Below are 19,563 nucleotides of genomic sequence, written 5' to 3' on the forward strand. Positions count from 1 at the left end.
CTTACATCCTCATATTCCTCTCCACTAACTCAGCACTGCACTTATTCTATAAACTTAGGACTAGATTCCGTAAATGGCACTTGCCGCTCAAATTTGGATGCCAAGAAAATGGGCGCTGAGTGCTACTCTATAAACAGCTCTCCGCTCTGCACCTAACATTGAGTGTGAGGATTTACAACACCTGAAACCTGGTATAAATCCTCATGTGTAAAATAGGCACAGATCCATTCTGTAATACTGCGTGCATGTTTAGTGAACACCCCTGACTCACCCCTGGTCCGCCTATGGCCATGCCTCCTTTTCAGTTGTGCGCTAAAAGATTTATGCACACATCTATATAGAATAGCACTTAGTAAGATGCGTGTGTAAATCCAAATTGCTGCCAATTAATACCAATAATTGATTGTTAGCGCCCAAGTATTGGTGCTAATTGACTCGTTAATTAGATTGTGCATGCATATTGGGCGCATGTCCAAATTTGTGCATGCTGTTTTGAGCACCATATATAGAATCCGTGGGTTAGTGTCTCATTGCCATAGTGCTTAACTACAAAGGGATCATGACTATGGGCAGATCAGAGGCCTGTCTTGCAGTTGTGCATGTAAGATATAAAATACTATGACCTACATGTATAAAGTGCCAACTTTAGGCGTGACCATTTACACCAGCCTTTGATATAGCACAAGAGTTTGCACCTAAAGTTATTAAGAATATAAATGTCCAATGCTTAAAGAGTACCCTTCATATCAACAGTGACCTCAGTGGCAACTCTTTTCATATGAACTCACAGGCCCACGGCTCACCAACCTCTTCATTGGTCACAAGATTACTATTCCTTGCTTAATTTATTATATGCTTCTTAGCCAACTTTATTGCTTAATAACTACAAAAGAGCTTATAACTTATCTTTTTCAAAATAGCAGATCCTGTTTATAGAATACGCTCAACCCACATTTTCTGCATCGTGGACATTTACGCCAATGAAAACCCGATGTAAATGCCAATGCCTAAATTACATGCAGACCAGGCATATTCTATAACAGTGTGTGTAAATTCTAAGAAAGCCCACAACCCGCCCATGGTGATGCCCCCTTTTCAGATCCACATCTTAGAATTTACATGCATCACTTTATAGAATACGCTTAGATATTTGCACGTGCAACTCAAGTCACACTTTATATAGAATCCAGGGGTTAGTGCCCGTATTTTTCACACCTAATTTTTGATGCTGTCTCTTGAATCGACCCCTCCCCCTATGTCCCAGGAGTGTTGTGTATCTTGACAGTGACTATCTTTAGTAGTTCGCAGGTACCCTCCAATAACCACAAAAAGAACAGTGTGGACAGAGAACCAGCTCTCAAGACTATTGTAATAGATACAGATATTTTGTACATCATATGATAAAGTGTTGTTGGCTATGCACTAATTGTGCATGCAATTTTGGGTGTTCACAATTTAATTGGATAATAAGCCAATCAGTGCCGATAATTGAGACCTTAACAAGCAATTATTGGTGTTAATTAGATTTAATTAAAATTTATGCATGGGTCCAAAAAGGGGGCCCAACCATGGGCTGGTCATGTGTGGATCAGGGGTGTTCCTTTAATTTACTCATGGAGATTTACACCAAGGTTTCACTGGTGTAACTTGTTTTGCCTAAAGGTAGTTGTGATTCCTGGTGCTAAGCGCTATTTTATAAACACTGCCTAACTTTAAACTCCATTTATAGAATAGTGCTTAGCGCTATTTTTTTCAGCACCAATTTTTTAGGTGCCATTTAAAGAGCCCTGTTTATTAAACCGCGCTGTAGGCATGCTAGCATTTTAGTGTGCGCTAAAAATGAGCACATGCTAATGCTAGAGACACCCATATTTTCCTATGGGTGTCTCTAGCATTAGCGCATACTAATTTTTAGTGTGCACTAAAAACACTAGTTCACCTTAATAAACAGGGCCCATAGAATCCAGTCCTAATAAAAATAATAATTAAACTTTATTTCTAACCCACTGTATCTGAAACAATCTAAGCGGATAACAAAAAAAAATCCATACATAATAGAATCCAATTTAACAAGAATAACTAATGATAAAACAAAATCATACATTACTACAACTGATACAAATTTACACAAAACAATGATAATAGAAACATAACATAAAACACTGTTATAAAGCAAAACATTATCATTCATTTAATGATCAATATGCACAAACCAAGGCCATATGGGCCTTTAGATCTTTCTTAAGCTGAGTGATCTCCTGCACAGAACAAAGCCAAGGGAAAACTGGAACGTAGACAAATGAAAGAGATAAGGAGAAAATAAAGTAGGAATAAGGTAACCCTTCCTTCTGAAAACATGTTTTGTCATTAGCACAGACTGAAAACTGACAGATAACCTTTTCACTGTAGGCCCCAGTTTAAAAATAATTAAGTGTTACAGTAAGCAAATGGCACAGATGGGATGCCAAGCTACATGTATATATTTCTCAACGTTGTGTTATATGTCTGAAAGACATTTTAAGACGCATAACTAGCACTTGCAAAGAGTATCTATTAAACTAACAGCCAATGCAGATGCTCATCTAACTGTGTCTATCTGGCAGGCTTCACAGTGAATCTAAGAGACAGGACATTGGACAACTAATATTAGTAACTATTTTGATTATTGCATAGTTTTGCAGATACATATGAGAAGGGAAGGGGTCTGCATAGAAACTAAACTGGGAATCTTGCATGCTGATTGGACCAAGATGGTGAAGAATAAAGGAGAATGATGATAAAAGCTGTCCTAGATAAGAAGAAATATCTTACCAGTGTTCATGTCCTGTCACTGGTAGCTGGGTACATCTGGCAAGACTGGGAGGAGGGGGAAGCTAGTCTTTTTCTGACCTCATCTACTAGGTTACTATAAAAAAAAATATGGATCAAATTGGTTGAAACTCTAGCTTAAAGACTTTTTGTGAAAAAAAAATATTTCATATTTACAGCGGCTACAAATAAATTCAGCTATAGTCTGAAGAACGGAAAGATAAGTAATTAGGAGAGGCTTGGTGATCCAAGAGATAGTTAGGTTTTCAGGATATCCACAATGAATATGTTTCACATAAATCTGCATGCACTCCGAATATACTGAAAACCTGACTTGCTGTGGGATCACCAGGACAATTTTGGGAAGCCAGGTCCAGATAGCCATCAGACATAGAGGAATACCAAGAAAGAGAACCAACCTCACAACACCAAGGAAATTGATAAAAAAATATAATAGCATTTAAGCTTAAATTATAGTATATAATTAGTGTAACCCCACCCTCACTGTCCTGTACACCTATGTACAGGGCTGTTTTACAAGTATGCACTCACAGTTACATGCTGATTACATATTCAGTACAGTCTTGATTGACCAAACTTCTCTAATCTGACCATAGGCATATCCGAAAGACTCCCCCCCCCCCCCCCTCTCTCTCTCCTGGTGATGTCCAGTCTCTTTCCATTTTCTAGTGTAGCACAGAGCCTGCTTTTACAGCCTTTGTTAATGCATTGTTTGAGGGGTTACCATTGTTTTCCTATTATCTGACTTTGCACTTATCTGACAATGGAGTGGAGTGGAGTGGAGGAGTGGCCTAGTGGTTAGAGCACCAGTTCAAATCCCACTGCTGCTCCTTGCAATTTTGGGCAAGTCACCCATTGCCTCCATTGCCTCAGGTACAAACCAAGATTGTGAGCCCTCCTGGGACAGAGAAATATCCAGTGTGCCTGAATGTAACTCACCTTGAGCTACTACTGAAAAAGGTGTGAGCAAAATGGAAATAAAATAAATGGGTCGGTCCCATTTCCAACAGTGGCCAATCCAGGTCACAAGTACCTGGCAAAAACCCAAATAGTTGCAATATTCCATGCTACCAATTCCAGGGCAAACTGTGGGTTCCCCCATGTCTCTCTATGGTTGGGGTTTAAACTTAGGTAGGAAGTTTAAGCAGATACTGGAAGTAATTTACATGCCCATTTCCCTTTCACTCATGTAGCCAGGTAGAACGCAGAGAAAGTTACTCCATCTATATACACTCACTACTTTCACTGTATTCTGCTTCCGTGCTCTTGTGCTTTACTGCACTGCGTCAGTAATAAAATTCTGTATTTCTAAACTGGAAACAATTTTTTATGACTTAAATGCAAAGTCTTGTTTTTGGCGTCGTTTTTGAGACCTCAATTAACTACGTGCTTATAAGGTTGAAACTCGCAGCCTCGCACTGCAGGCAATCAGCATCAAACCGGTTATTTTTTAATTACCTTTTTCCATTCCCTGCTTAATACAAAATGCCACAGTTGTTAGTTTTGAGATGCTTTAGGCGCTGGCTCAGCCGGTGTTAAATATTGTTCAAAAAGAAGGCAGATAAAAGATAGGGAATAAAAAATAAGCTGCAATGAGCCGCAGTCGTGCAGGAAGTATTCTGAGATTTTATTTCTTTTTTTTTTTTTTTTTCACATTGAGGCTCAGACTAATGGTGCAATAAAGTCCCGGCTAGAAAAAAGACATGTCATTAAGATTTACAGGATGCTGTAATGCGGGACAATACTGCAGAGTTAACTATTATGCCTCCCTGCAGGAAAAAAAAATCGATACAGCGAATAGCTGAGCTTTGCTTCAGCACAAAACTGCATAGGCAACTGTGATCCAAAAAGCAGGAGACTAGACGCCCCAAAATATTAACTGCATTGCCTAAGATCATGCCACATGGAAGTTATTCCTATTGTAAGAACATTGTGTTATTAAGAACATTTTTCCATAGTTTTCTAAAAGGTGGGGCACGTAAAACATGTGTCACCTATCTAGAGAATAGATGCAGACCTATTGGGGCACTTTCCCCACCCGCTTCTCTGTCAAGGTCTCTCAGCTCTGCCCCTGCCAGCTGAAAAATCTGCTTTCTTGGTGATTTTATGGATATGAATAAGATTCACTAGGAACACCAATCCACCGGAACGTCTTATCAAAACCCTTGGTATATATTTTGTAAGGGGAATAATTCCTCTTAAAGAAGCGATTTGATGGAGAGAGCATTCTAGGTGGCATATGACCGAGGCTGTCTCCGCCCCATCCCCAGTTCCTTTCATCTGGAAGTAGGTATATGGTACATAGTCTATAATTCAACCAAATTAGCAAGTTGTACTTGTGAAGCTCTAGTCATGAAGCCGTCCAGAAGAGATATCAGAAAGTTATAAATAGAAACATCGTGCTTTCTTTTCAGGCTTGACTTCCCCTGCCTATCCAGCAGAGGGCCTATTCTTTCCCTTCTTCACAGCCTCTCTATTGCAAGTTCATCTTATTTCTTTCTAATTAACTTTTCTCAAGTAAAAGTACTGCGTCTGGATGAGAGAAATGTGCTATTGAGCCGTCTACCCCAGAGGTGGCTGCAGTTATTTTTTTTTTCTTTCATTAATTAAACTTTATAGTTTAGTGAGATTTTGTATTAGAATTAGAGGGTGGTCTCTGTGTTATATTGTTTGTACTTGAGCAATAAACCCTTGGTTGAGGGATGTTACAAATAGTATAATATTCAAATTTTTCAATAAAAATTTAAAGTTAAAAAAATGTTATAGCATTGTTAGGAATCCTGTTTGGAAATAAATAACAAGGTACTTCATGAATTGGAATTATTAACTGAAAATAGATTGTAGTTTTTGGAATGTCATATTATAAAGGATGCCCTGAAGATGGTCCCTTCTTCAGGTCTTATATTCATTTTTAAATGAATATAGCTTTAAAAAAAAACACCACAGAGCTCCGATTAAAACTGAAAAGCTTTTATAAATGCTATATGTAATTATAAAACAGATTTACATTAAAGTTGTGTTCAATGACAGTTTAATTATAAGGCTATTCATTAAACACTGGAAGATTGATATTACACACAAAACCATTATCTCTTTTGATATTATTAGCTATTGCATTGGTATTTAAACTGTCGGAACAGTGATTCAGCAAGGTAAGGAGGGCGTCGCTATATTGACTGCTACAGGAAGACCGGCAGAAGAGGCGTTTTCTGCTAGGCTGTCTCCGAGTGGCTGGTTGGAGCTGGCCATGGTGCTGATTGATCAGCTTATGGCTGCGTCAGACTTCTGCAGCTATGATAAGGGCTGCCAGAGAGCACTGATCCGCAACGCAGCCGTCATGAGTACCTACAGCTATGAGCCTTATTTCAGCTCCTACAAGCGCAGATATGTGGAGAGCCCTAGGGTGCACATTTCCACCGTCAGGAGTGGCTATGGGGCACCCCGCTCCACCTACACTAGCTTCTCAGCTCCAGTGTCTTCAGTGTCCCTACGAAGGAGCTACACCTCCTCCTCCTCGTCACTGATTCCCTCAGTGGAAAATTTAGATCTGAGCCAGGTGGCTGCCATTAGTAATGATCTGAAGACTATCAGGACCCAGGAGAAAGCCCAGCTGCAAGATCTCAATGATAGATTTGCTAGCTTCATCGAAAGAGTGCACGAACTGGAGCAGCAGAACAAAGTTCTGGAGGCCGAGCTGCTAGTTCTCAGGCAAAAACACACAGAACCCTCCAGGCTGAGAGCCATCTATGAGCAGGAGATCCGAGATCTGAGGCTGGCGGCCGAGGACGCCAATAATGAGAAGCAGTCCTTGCACAACGAGAGGGAGAACCTAGAGGAAACCCTAAGGAACCTGCAGGCTCGCTACGAGGAAGAGATCCTGAACAGGGAGGATGCAGAGGGTAGACTCATGGAAGTCAGGAAAGGAGCCGACGAGGCAGCCCTGGCCAGAGCAGAACTGGAGAAAAGAATCGACAGCCTGATGGATGAAATTGCCTTCCTGAAGAAGATCCACGAGGAGGAGATTGCGGAGCTGCAGGCTCAAATCCAGTACGCCCAGATCTCGGTGGAGATGGACGTAACCAAGCCAGACCTGTCGGCTGCCCTGAAGGACATCAGGTGCCAGTATGAAAAGCTGGCCGCTAAGAACATGCAGTCTGCCGAGGATTGGTTCAAGAGCCGCTTCACTGTTATGACCGAGAGCGCAGCCAAGCAGGGTGACGCCGTCCGGGCCGCTAAAGACGAGATGTCCGAGAGCAGGAGGATGCTGAAAGCTAAGTCCTTGGAGATCGATGCATGCAGGGGTATGAACGAAGCTCTAGAAAAGCAGCTGCAGGACCTAGAAGATAAGCAGAATGCCGAAATCATGGCTTTACAGGTACCGTACATGTGGGAAGGACTCTAGGAACCAAGTGAGAATAAAACGTGGGTCAGAGTCCTGGGTGGGGGGGGGGGGGGGGGAGGGGACGAGAAGGAAGGCTACCAAAATAATATATATATATAAAATGTACATATGGAACTGCTGCTGCTGCTGAAGAAGCCAGAGGGGGGTTATAACGTGATCAAGGGGCATGGTTTCTGAAAAAGAGGTAGCCAGGGACCTGGATACATACGTTGTCCTATTGAGCCTTCTGGTGTTAAAACAATGCAATTATTTTGAGAGTTCCGCTGCTGTCCAGTTTTACTTGGGGGGGGGGGGGGGGGGGGAGGGGGAGGGGGAGGGCTACGTTATTCATAGTGGAGATCCTAACCCTGGAGAATGCTGACACCTTGCTGTAACACGGTGAGAATATTATGCAAAACAAAAATGTGCTAAAGGGTAGCAGAAGAAAATAAGAATCCCCTAAATAATATGTTTATAAGAGAAAAATGCAGTTTATTCATGTTATGCTTTACTCCAAGAATGCTTGGAGAAATAATGATCACGCTGAGGGCACAGATGTGCAGACGACACCAGCCTTGAGGTCTTTATTTGCCTTCATGTTTCCATGGGAAATCTTTAATATTATGGAATACAGGTTGATTTTTTTTTTTCCAGTAAAGAATATGCTGACCTAAAACAAAATTTAATATTGCAACTTCGAGGATAGGTTTGACAGACTATATTTTGTAGGAAAATTGAAGGCGGGGAGTGATGAAAATTATGTTTACATATTTTGTGTTTTAAGTTAAATTCATACAAGAATATAATTGTTTTCCTCTTACAAAAATATGACTTTAAATAGAGTGCATAGTGGATTTGTCATTTCTAATTGACTAAAACTGAACGCAACAATAGTTTGTGTATTCTCTAAGCTTTCTAAGCGTTGTACTGGGTTTGATCAACAGTAACTTTGCAATTAAGTGTTTATCTAATAACCCCCAATGACAAGACCGTGAATAGGCATTCCTTGCTTATTTAGAACAGATTCCGGTTAAAGTTCGATGGTTTCCAAAATAAGAATGTGTTATTCGATTAAAGCAACTCCCATCGACAGAAGGAATTTTATTGCTAGGCTATATCAAAATAAGTTGATTACATTATAAGTCAGCTTAATGTTGACCACTGGCCATCAACCAACCCAATTGTTAGCAGAGGGACCTTAGCAATGTTCAGTATTGTATTTTACATCCAACAGGATACAATAAACAAACTTGAAAATGAACTGAGATCTACAAAAAGTGAGATGGCGCGGTATCTGAAAGAATACCAAGATCTCTTGAATGTGAAAATGGCTTTGGACATTGAAATTGCGGCTTATAGGTATGGACTGGGAACATTTTATACCACACATAGACTTTATGCCTTGTGCCTTGTGTTTGTGACCACAAAATAAACTTTGTTTTGTTGTTTCATCGTTTTCATTTAGTTTTAGTTCACAGGAACCACCAGCTAAAATAAGTGAAAGGGGAGCAGCTGGTGAAAAATATTAGTAGTTGAAAATAGAAAGTCTTTTTACGGGATGTTCATTAATCAGTTTTCACTGATTTTTTTTGTTTTGTTTGATGATTAAGAATGGCTTTTTAAAAAAATTTGATCTTGATAACATAGGATGCATCTAGAGTAAATATATCAACCAACACAACTCAAAAAAAAAAAGAATTTAGGATTATTATGTGGTCCCAATGGGTCTTTAGAAACTAATCTGCCATGAGAAATTCTTTTCTATAGATGCAACAGTCATTTTGCAAATGCCAACATTATACAGAAATCCTTTGGTAAATTACTGGAAATATTTTTTGCAGGGGGTGAATGAATAACAAGGCTTTAGCACTCATTTACATTATACAATTATAGCTATCAAAGTTAATCTTGAAATATAATTGGGCTTTTCATATGTAACAATGTACATTTTAATGCATATTTCCATCCCATCATTCCAATCAACACACAACAAATACAGTAAAGACAGAGTTCTATATTAAATTACTTTATAATAATCCATACATACATCAAGAAAATAATTATATTTACCAGGAGTGCGAGCATGCAATGAAATACAAAAGTGCTCTAGTTAAAGGTTGTTTAACAAACTCTCTCACTTTTTATGAGTATTAAGCCATTTTCCCAGTTGCTAATGCATTGGTGTTATATTTTAAAACTGCAACTGGTTAATCAATAACAATAAATGTTTCGTTCTATATTCTTTATTTTGCATATTTCTCTTTCAAAAAGTTGAGTAAATAATAATTTTTTTTAATTTCAAGAAGATTTACTTATTGAGTATTGAGAGCAGCACAGAAAATATGGGTTCAAATATTTCACAAAGCATCATAACCTCTACAAAGCCCTTCTGGTTTGTGAAATTAGCATTATATACTACTGTTCTTTTTTTTCCAGAAAATTATTGGAAGGAGAAGAAACTAGACTCAGTTTCACCAGTGTTGGAGGCATATCAAGTGGCTATACCCAGAGTGCCCCAGTCTTTGGCAGGCCAAGCTACGGTTTACAGAGTAGCTCCTATCTGATGTCAGCTCGGTCCTTCCCATCATACTATACCAGCCATGTTCAGGAAGAACAGGTGGATGTCGAGGAGACAATCAAATCAACAAAAGCTGAAGAGGCCAGAGCAGAAGCTCCTGGAGATGAAGAGGAAGCTGAAGAGGAAGAAAAGGAGGAGGAAGAAGGTCAGGAGGAAGAGGAGGGGGAGGAAGGTAAATGTCACTTTGATGTCACTTTGAGAATAGTATATACCTTTAAGCAGTGCTTTAAAACCCAGAATTTGAGATACACCCAGCCAGTCAGGATGTCAGGATACCCACAATGTTTCAGAATACCAACAATGAATATGCATAAGATAGATTTGAATACAATGGAGGTAGTGCATGAAAATTTATCTCATGCATAGTCACTGTGGATATCCTGAAAACTTGACTGGTTGGGTGTGTCCTGAGGACTGAGTTGAAAACCCCTGCCTTAGAGAGATGAATGTGTGCTACTCTTCAGATGTCAACCTAAAAGTGAACACAGCTCGGGACACAATATAGAGGGGCATAATATATTGTACTATGTCATACTAGAAGACAGGTGGATTTCTCAACATTCTGGTCTTAATTTGAACTAGCCAACCATATGACTTCATCTGAAAAAAAATTCACTTTTTTTTTAAGAATAATGCATGACTAGGTTGCACACCCTACTGCATCAGCAGTCCAATTTTTCCAAATATCTTATTCTATACCAGGGGTTTTCAACCCAGTCCTCAGGACACATCCAGCCAGTCTGATTTACAGGATATCCACAATGAATATGCATGAGATAAATTTGCATGTACTACCTCCATTGTATGCAAATCTATTCCACAAGAGCATGCATAAAATCTCATGGAGGTATCACATACAAGCCACATAATGAGGGAGATTCTATATATGGTGCCTAAAAAATCAGCAGTGAAATCAGTGACGACTAAGCATATTTGCGATTATAGAATATGCTTAGTTGATATTTCAGCGCCTAAAACTACATGCATCTATTTACACCAATGAAAATATGGTGTAAATTCCAGCACGTAGATTTAGGCACACTGGGCTATATTCTATAAATATATTTGTAAATTTCAGAATGCCCTCAAAATGCCCATTTCCCTGCCCATAACCACGCCCCTTTTTGCCTGCACTTGTTAGAAGTTTGGCGCATTTTGTTACAGAATGCAGTTAGCGAGTTGAGTTCCTAAATTCTAATTAGTGCTCATTATTGCTTGTTAAGTGCTGTTATCAGCGCTCATTAGCTTGTTAAGCTTGTTAAGTCATGCACACACATTGTTATATAATCTGCTTGGATTTCGGCGCAAATCTCTAGGCACGCTATATAGAATCCTAACCAGTTCCAATATACTTTCTCTTTTACAGCACCAATCAACTTCATCCCCACACACCTAGCTGTGTCCTCAAACTCCCTTCACCACCACCCCTCATAAGAACCTTTACTTGGATACTAGAACTAACTCCTTCCAAGAAACGCCATACCTGGGAGGGTAGGACCAGCCAAAACCTACATGAACTACCACTTTCCTCCACCTGCTCCCTCCCTTCCTCCCTCCCTCCCTCTAACTGAACCTTCCTGCCCAAATCTCAACATTCCAAATCACCTTATCTGCCTACCAAACTCATTCTTTCTTTCCTTCTCACCCCTGAGCCTAACATCTTCAGCCCCCATCCCTTCTCCCAATATATCTACCTTTTCACACCCTTTCATAAGCCACTACCTTGAATATTTTCCTTCCATCTCTCCCTCCCCTTTTCACTTCATACCCGACTCAGGGCAGCTCTGACAGTGTTATAAGCCCCACACTTATTCATGAGGCTCCCTTATGGCTTGCATTCCTCTTATTTTCTGTCTATGCCATTTTGAGTACTATCTGAGCTACACATGTGGCATCCACCTTCTTTGCATTTAGGTACAACACTACCTTTGTGCATCTTGATGGAAGGTAACCCAGCACCAGCCTTGATATGTTTAAAATAATGCAAGTTTCCCCACATGATCCTGGATTATTTGACTAACTTTTGCTAGATAGTTGATGTAGACAGACATGGAGCTCACACTATTATCATTGACCAATACAATTTCTTGCAGGGTCACCTATGTAAGCTATGCAGTAAATGTAAACTGCTTATGGGGAAGAAAAGGCATTACAGAAGTAGAAATGGAATGAAAAATAAAATCATTAGATGAAACAACAGGAAAATATTAATAGAAGGATTTTATTTAAGGCTCCTTTTACTAAGGGGCGCTAATGGATTTAGTGAGCTCTAATGATTAGCACGTTCGAAATGCTAATACACCCAATAGGAATAAAATGGGCATCTTAGCATTTAGAGCATTCTAATCATTAGTGTGTGCTAAATCCGTTAGCACACGTTAGTAAATGGAGCCCTTAGTTTGCAAACTTGGTAAAAAGAAAAGCCAACCAGAAACTAGAACTTGTGCAGTCACTAGCAGTGAAAATTGTGGTCAACAGCCACCTGTATAGAAGGTTTGTAACACCAAAAAGAGGGCACTGTTTTCCCAAAGTTCTCTCTTACCAGGTCCGGCTTAACCATTAGACCAGGTGAGGCTCCGGCCCAGAGCACCAGTGATTAAGGCCACCAAAATACACAGCCTCTGACCTCACCTAGCCTACAAATAAAGCCTTTTTTCTCCCACCTCCAGTCTAGTCTCATCCCCCTCCCCATGGGTCTGACACTGCCCCCTCACCTCTCTCATTCCTCTTTAGTCCTGTAAAATTTACATTGGTTGCTGGCGGCAGCAGCAGGCACTATGATAGGCTGCCTTGGGTCATCCCCTGGGTCTTCCCACTGCCATGTCCTGCCTCCTCTGATGTAACTTCTTGTGGGCGGGATGTGGCAGAGGGAAGACCCAGAGGCTGGTAGAAGGTAGCCTGTCATGGTGCTGCTGCTGCCGCCAGCAACCAGCATAAACTTTACAGCCCTATGAGGGAGTGAGAGAGGTGAGGGAACAATGCCAGACCCCACGGGGAGGGGGACAGAGGAGGGGGGAGAGATTGGATCTAGGGGTGGGAGAGATGCCAGTCCAAGGGAGGGAAAGATGCCGAACCTGTGGGAGGGAGGAAGGGGATGTGATGGGGGCACTGCCAAAGCAAGCTGGCTCAGGGCACCACTGTCTCTTGAGACAGCCCTGTTTCTCACTGTATGCAAATGACAAAACTCTTCTACAAATAAGATCCAGAGTAGCTGATCATTCCTAAGGATGCATGGAGAAGAAAACATGCACTGCTTGTTGGGGAATTTCCTCTCCCCTAGGATATAATTGCCCACTGGGAGAGACAAATGACTCTTAAATATCTAAAAATAAATTCTAACAGACTTCTTTTAGGCATTAGCAGGCATAGCAAAACTTTAATTTGAACATATCTGTGTAAACCACGGGATTTCAACCCAGTCCTTAGGAAGTAGTGCATGAAAATTTATTTCATGCATATTTATTGTGGGTATCCTGAAAACCTGAATGACTAGGTATTTCTCAAGGTCTGAGAACTCCTGGTTTAAACTATACATGCTGTTACTTCTGTGGCATGGGGGAGCCTAGTGGTTAGTGCAGCAGACTGATCCTGGGGAACTGGGTTCAAGTCCCATTGCAGCTCCTTGTGACTCTGGGTAAGTCACTTAACCCTCCATTGGCCCAGGTACAAATAAGTACTTGTATATACTATGTAAACTACTCTGAATGTAGTTGCAAAAACCACAGAAAGGTGGTATATAAAGTCCCATTCCCTTTCCCCTTATTTAGTTAAGCCTTGCATTTCTTCTAGCTACTTGGCTGGGAAATGTGGAATTTGAAAGCTGATTCCCTCAGTATTCCAAACTGTGATGGGGCAGCCCATTGAATCTGGCTAAATGACACAGTCCTTTAGCTGCAGTTTGCTTCAGGGGCGTAGGTAGGTGGGGCTACGGGGGCATGGGCCCCCACAGCTTAAGCCCTGGCCCCCGCTACTTTTGACCCCACCCCATCGCCGACCCTCCCCCGCCACTTTCGATCCCCCCTCCTGCCGCCGACAACCCTCCCCCGCTGCCAGGTACCTTTGCTGGTGGGGGTCCCCAACCCTCGCCAGCCGAAGTCTTCTTCAGTGCTGGTCGACTCCGGCGCTTTCGCTGATGATCTGTTTCTGACTCCTGATGTTCTGCGTGCACGTCCTGCACAAGGCTACATACAGGACGTGCACGCAGGACATCAGGAGTCAGAAACAGTGAAGGCACCGGAGTCGACCGGCGCTGAAGAAGACTTCAGCTGGCGGGGGTTGGGGACAACCGCAAGCAAAGGTACCTGGCAGCAGCGGCAATGGGAAGGGGTGGCGGCAGGGGTCCAAAGTGGCGGGGGGGGGGGCGGCGGCTGAGGGAGACAGGCTAAACTGTGCCCCCCTCCCACCTTAGGCTCTGGACCCCCCTCCCACCAAGGTCTGGCTACACCCCTGGTTTGCTTATCTTTCATTTGTTTCCAATCCTGGCCAAGACACTATCCACTCCCATTTCCACACCAGGTCACTCACTGCCCTAGAAACAGAAAGCATTCCCCTGCCAGTTAGCAAAATCCCTATGTGTAATAACAACCACCACAGATTGACTGTGATGCTACATTGTAACAATGCTTTCTCTTTTCTGTCTTCTGAAGGTGATAAAGAGGAGGAGGAGGAGGAAGAATCTAAAGAGGGTGAAGAAGGTGGAGATGAAGAAGGAGAAGGAGAGGGGGAGGGAGAAGGAGAAGGTGAGGAGGAAGGAGAAGGAGAAGGAGAAGGAGAGGGAGAAGGAGAGGGAGAGGGAGGAGATGAAGAAGAAGGGGAGGAATCCCAAGAGACCACAGAAGAACCTGATGAAGGTGAAACGAAAGAGGATGAAGACAGAGAACAAGAAAAAAGCAAAGGAAAAAAAGCTTAAATTGGATCAATTCAGGTTTCCCAAAATGACCAACAAATAATTGAGCTAAATCTGTTATGCCAAATGAGACAACACACTTCTGTTTCACGAATCTTAAACAGTATCATGATTGTTCTTCCTCCTGCTTTCTCTGTCTCTGTCTCTCTCTCTCTCTCTCTGTCTGTCTGTCTCTCTCTCTCTCTCTCTTCCTCCCCCAGCTCTTCTCATTTCTCACTACTTCTCTATGCAAAGTGTCTTTTGCCTGCACAGAACCTCACTGGCTTGCTCCAGCATACGCATGGTATGTACTTTTGAGTACAGAATGATCAAAACTTAACATTAAAATATTATGAATAATAATTTTAAAAACCTGTCTCAGGTTTATTAAAAATATGCAAAATTACCTTAAATATTTATTGAAACCTCTGAAGGTAGAATGCAACAAAGATGAGATTGTGCAAACGTCTAACAAATAAACTTACAGAAGTGCATACATAAGGTTGCTCGTTGTATGTCGTCTTGTGTAAGAAGGAATTGGATGGTCTTTGGTTGATAGAGAAGTAGTATGTTCACCATTTGTTGTGTCACGTTACATTTATACACCACTCATGAGCAGCTTATGCTAGTCCTATCTTCCCACTCATAATGAGGTGAAAGAGTTAGTTTCTGTTCAGTGCAAGAGTGGTCCTAACAGGATACAAGTTTATGGAGTGGAAGATGGCACCTAGGCTGACTCTGCACTATCTCCTCTCTATTTGGTCACTATGAAATGATGCATGTTTGGGAAAGGCTCTGCCTAATCCTGGTGGCTAGGCTATGATTAAATAGATTTTAGACGATCTTGGTACAAAGGGGTGTACATTTTTTTGGAGGTATAAGTCCCTTCCCCAAAAAGCTTACAACCTAAGAAGGTACCTGAGGCAATGGGAAATAAAGTGATTTTTCCTAGGTCAATGGGAGAAGCAGGATTTGAACCTTGGTTTCCAGCCCCTAGCACCAGGCCACTTGATTTCACATTTTTAGGCAATGTTTCTGGGGAAAAAGATGTCTCATGTCCTTGCACTGTCCACCCATTGGTTTGACTTTGACTGTCATTCTGCAGTGCTATAGGTTATGGTCTAAAATTAGGGAATGAAGCTTACGGATGGCTACCTGTAGCTCTGCAATCCCAGAGATTGGACACAATGGAGCACTTGGCTAGAATCCATAAATGACTTCAATTGTAGGAGGTAAAGCACAGGGCAGGCTAGAGATGCCCAAATGATCCAGGAGATCTGATCCATGGGGTAGAATGTCAGGAACTATGATAGCAATCATTTGATTTGATTTTTAATTACTTTATATATGACAACACCAACATATTAAAGGAATTTACAGAACTTTAATAATACAAAATACAATGTATATGTATACTTAACTAACAATCAGCAAAATAAATCAAAAAACAGTATAAAAATTGTAAAATAAAATTAAAATAACCAAGTCAGTCTCTACAAAAAAATTCAAAATATGTCTCCAATAAATTCATAGTAAACAATTCCAAAACCATATTAAAAACCAATATCTTTGAACTATACAAAAACAAATAATACAATAATACAACATAATCATGAGACGCAACACAATCCATAGCAGCTGAATGCAAACACTGACATTGTACTTGTAACCCCAAGGCAGAGGCAAAGCCACCTAGAGCAAGTGAATGTAAATCCTGCTACTGGATTACTGGAGTAAGTACAGCAACATTTGAAAGAGGGATTAGTAAAGGGATCTGGTGAGTTACATCCTGTTCCCAGAGTGTTTACAATTTAAGTGTGGACCTGGGGCAATAGAGAGATAAGTGGCTTGTCCAAGATCACAAGGGGTGGCTGTGGAATTTGAGCCTGGCTTTCCAAGTTCTCAGCCCATTGTTCTAACCATTAGACTACTAGGGAAAAGGGCACTACACCAAGCCTCAAAGGATGAATGAAATAGTGAAGGCCTGGAACCCACAGCCTACTAGATAGAATGCTAGAACCTTTTGATGTCATACTCTAGAACTGAAAATACCTGGACGATTCAAGGATCTGATTTCTTTCTAGCATGAGGGAGGAAGCTCAGGGCAATAGCCACAATATTACAGAGTCTTTCACTTCTAGGTCATCAGTAGAAATCTCAGCCACAGTGACCTATGCCAGATGTGGTAGTGCTGAGGCAAAGCAGAAGCTAGAGACATGTTTGGGGAAAACAATTTTCTCTGCTCATTTCACACATTCAATTTAATAAAAAATAACTTTCAACTTGCATTAGACCTTTATAACATATGTTGACTTAACACGTTAACACATATGAAACCAATTTAACGTGCATTCAATTTTTAAGAAGCATTAAGAAATCAAATGCATGCTAATGAATATCACATCCCTAGCAGAAGTGTTCATAGCACCACTGCCATCAGGTTCCTGTGAATCTATGAATTTGGCTACAGACTTCCTCACTGGCTTGCAATAAAGACACAGTAACAGTGAGAGAGTAGGTCAAAATGACTTGATGCGGTAGGGCTATTTCAAATAGGGGCATATTTACTCTTGTGGGCTGCTGTTAAGATGTGTCATCTTACTGTTAATCTCAGTTATTAGTAGCTAGGTCTCACTGTATACAATGGGACCTGTAGTACAATGGCACTTTAACAGCAGCACGTTAGTAATTTCACCCCATAATATTCTACATGCAATCAGCCAAATGCTGAAGAGGTAACCAAAAAAAGGATACAATACATTTTAGAGCTGAAGACCTGTGTAATGTTCTCAAACATCGCACTTTATTTTTGTCCATTTGTTGATCATACTAGTGTGAATAGTACATATTATAATTGCAAGCAGTCCTAGGGCTCCTTTTACAAAGCCACACTAGCAATTAAACTCTGGAATTTGTTTGACAGAGTTAGCTTAGCGGGGTTTAAAAAAGATTTGGATAGCTTCCTAAAATAAAAGTCCATAAACCATTATTAAGATGAACTTGGGGAAAATCCACTGCTTATTTTAGGATAGTAATTCAAAAGAAAAAATTGGCTACGCTCTACCTTAATACTGTTGTAGAATACAAAAATCTAGGTAGGAAGAGCAAGTTGCTACAACAGTAACATATTGTTAATAAGGGGACGTCTCATACAGTCACGCAGGCACCTTAAGTGTCTGGCTTATATTAAGCCACTGTATTTGTGACACAATATAATCATTGACTGCCCCCGGCCTCCAGTTGTGCACAATATTTGCTTTTCGTGAATTTACTAGTGCTAAATTTTAAGTGTGCATATCTTTATACAACACTGTGTCCATATCACTTTTTTTTATAATAGTTTTTTGTGTGCATCCATAGAGTTCTAGATCTTCAAAGAACTAAATCGCTGTTGTAGTCAACTGAATCAAAAAATGCAAAAGCATATACAAAACTTATCTTAATCTTCTTAGAAGCTACGAGCCACTCTGTGTTTCTTTGAATCCATCGATTGATGTGTCTCTCGTGCTTCATAGACTTCGCTTGTCAAATCTTAATCAAATCCCCGGTACCGATGCCAACCCGACAGGAGCCTGTTTCGCGGTTATTTGCTTTGTCAAGGGCAATTGGCATACATTTTAATGGCAACCGATCTACACACACTTAAAATTTAGCACTAGTAAATTCACGAAAAGCAAATATTGTGCACAACTGGAGGCCGGGGGCAGTCAATGATTATATTGTGTCACAAATACAGTGGCTTAATATAAGCCAGACACTTAAGGTGCCTGCGTGACTGTATGAGACGTCCCCTTATTAACAATATACTAGCCGTTGAGCCCGTAAAAACGGGCTGGTATTGGGGTTTTCCTTCCTTCCTTCCTTCCCCCTCCCCCCCCCCGTGAGGTCGCCACCGCTACCGTTCCCCCCCCCCCGGAGTCGCCGCCACCATCCCTCCACCCGGCCCGGGCCCTCTCGCTCTCCGCTACTAAACTTACACATCCATTCACCGGAACGCAGCACGCACATCAGCTGAGCTGCCATCGGCCCTTCCTTCTCTGCCTGTGTCCCGCCCTCCTGTGATGTAACGTCAGCGAAGGCGGGACAAAGGCAGGGAAGGAAGGCCGACGGCAGCTCAGCTGATGTGCGTGCTGCGTTCCGGCGAATGGATGTGTAAGTTTAGTAGCGGAGAGAGAGAGGGCCCGGGCCGGGTATGGGGGGGGGGTAACGGTAGCGGCGACCTCGGGTGGGCGGGGAGCGGTATCAACCTCGGCGCAGTTTCCCTCTCTGTCCCGCCCTCGTCATCACGTATTGACGCGGGGGCGGGACAGAGAGGGAAGTCTCTACTGCGCATTTGCGAGTGAGTCGGTCACTCGCCGTTTATATGTTTGATTACTGTTGTGGCAACTTGCTCTTCCTACCTAGATTTGTGTATTTCTAGGATAAGCAGCATAAAATGTATTGTACTGTTTTGAGATCTTGCCAGATACTTGTGGCCTGGATTGGCCATTGTTGGAAACAGGATGCTGGGCTTGATGGACCTTTGGTCTGTCCCAGTATGGCAACACTTATGATTCTGGTGTGGCAAATACAACAAAGTCCATAGGAATTGAATGGGTATCATTACATTTGTCGCACTGGAATTGCTAGCGTGGCTTTGCAAAAGGAGCTCTTAATGTTCCTAATTAACAAAAAGATGAACACAATGCATTAAAAAAATCAAATATGATACACATAATTGCGGAAAACAACATAAAACAAACAAGTATTTTCTTATACATGTATTATTTTCTAGTTAACCTAGTGACAGCTTTGGAAACCAAAGTCCTTCATTTATCCAGAGAACATAAAGAGTACCAACTCACCAGTGTGCCACGGTCCTAGGGGGACTATATCCACAGGTAAGGGGGT

The 19,563-nt window shown here is 41.5% G+C and overlaps 1 protein-coding gene across 1 annotated transcript; it reads left to right on the forward strand.

Moving 5' to 3' along the window:
* The first annotated feature begins 6,166 nt into the window (after positions 1-6,166).
* Positions 6,167-15,140, forward strand: NEFL (neurofilament light). Its single transcript, XM_030199614.1, has 4 exons — positions 6,167-7,204; positions 8,445-8,569; positions 9,647-9,960; positions 14,435-15,140. The coding sequence occupies exons 1-4, from the start codon at positions 6,167-6,169 to the stop codon at positions 14,695-14,697; spliced, it is 1,740 nt and encodes a 579-aa protein (XP_030055474.1). The 3' UTR covers positions 14,698-15,140.
* The last annotated feature ends 4,423 nt before the right edge of the window (positions 15,141-19,563 follow it).

Source organism: Microcaecilia unicolor, chromosome 4, assembly GCF_901765095.1.
Source record: "Microcaecilia unicolor chromosome 4, aMicUni1.1, whole genome shotgun sequence".
Lineage (NCBI taxonomy): Eukaryota > Metazoa > Chordata > Amphibia > Gymnophiona > Siphonopidae > Microcaecilia > Microcaecilia unicolor.

Bases quoted from the DNA above. Each gene is read 5' to 3' on its own strand.
- NEFL (XM_030199614.1), top strand. From the start codon at position 6,167: ATGAGTACCTACAGCTATGAGCCTTATTTCAGCTCCTACAAGCGCAGA. The intron at 7,205-8,444 runs GTACCGTACATG...TACATCCAACAG, and splicing joins CCGAAATCATGGCTTTACAG to GATACAATAAACAAACTTGA. The intron at 9,961-14,434 runs GTAAATGTCACT...TGTCTTCTGAAG, and splicing joins GGAAGAGGAGGGGGAGGAAG to GTGATAAAGAGGAGGAGGAG.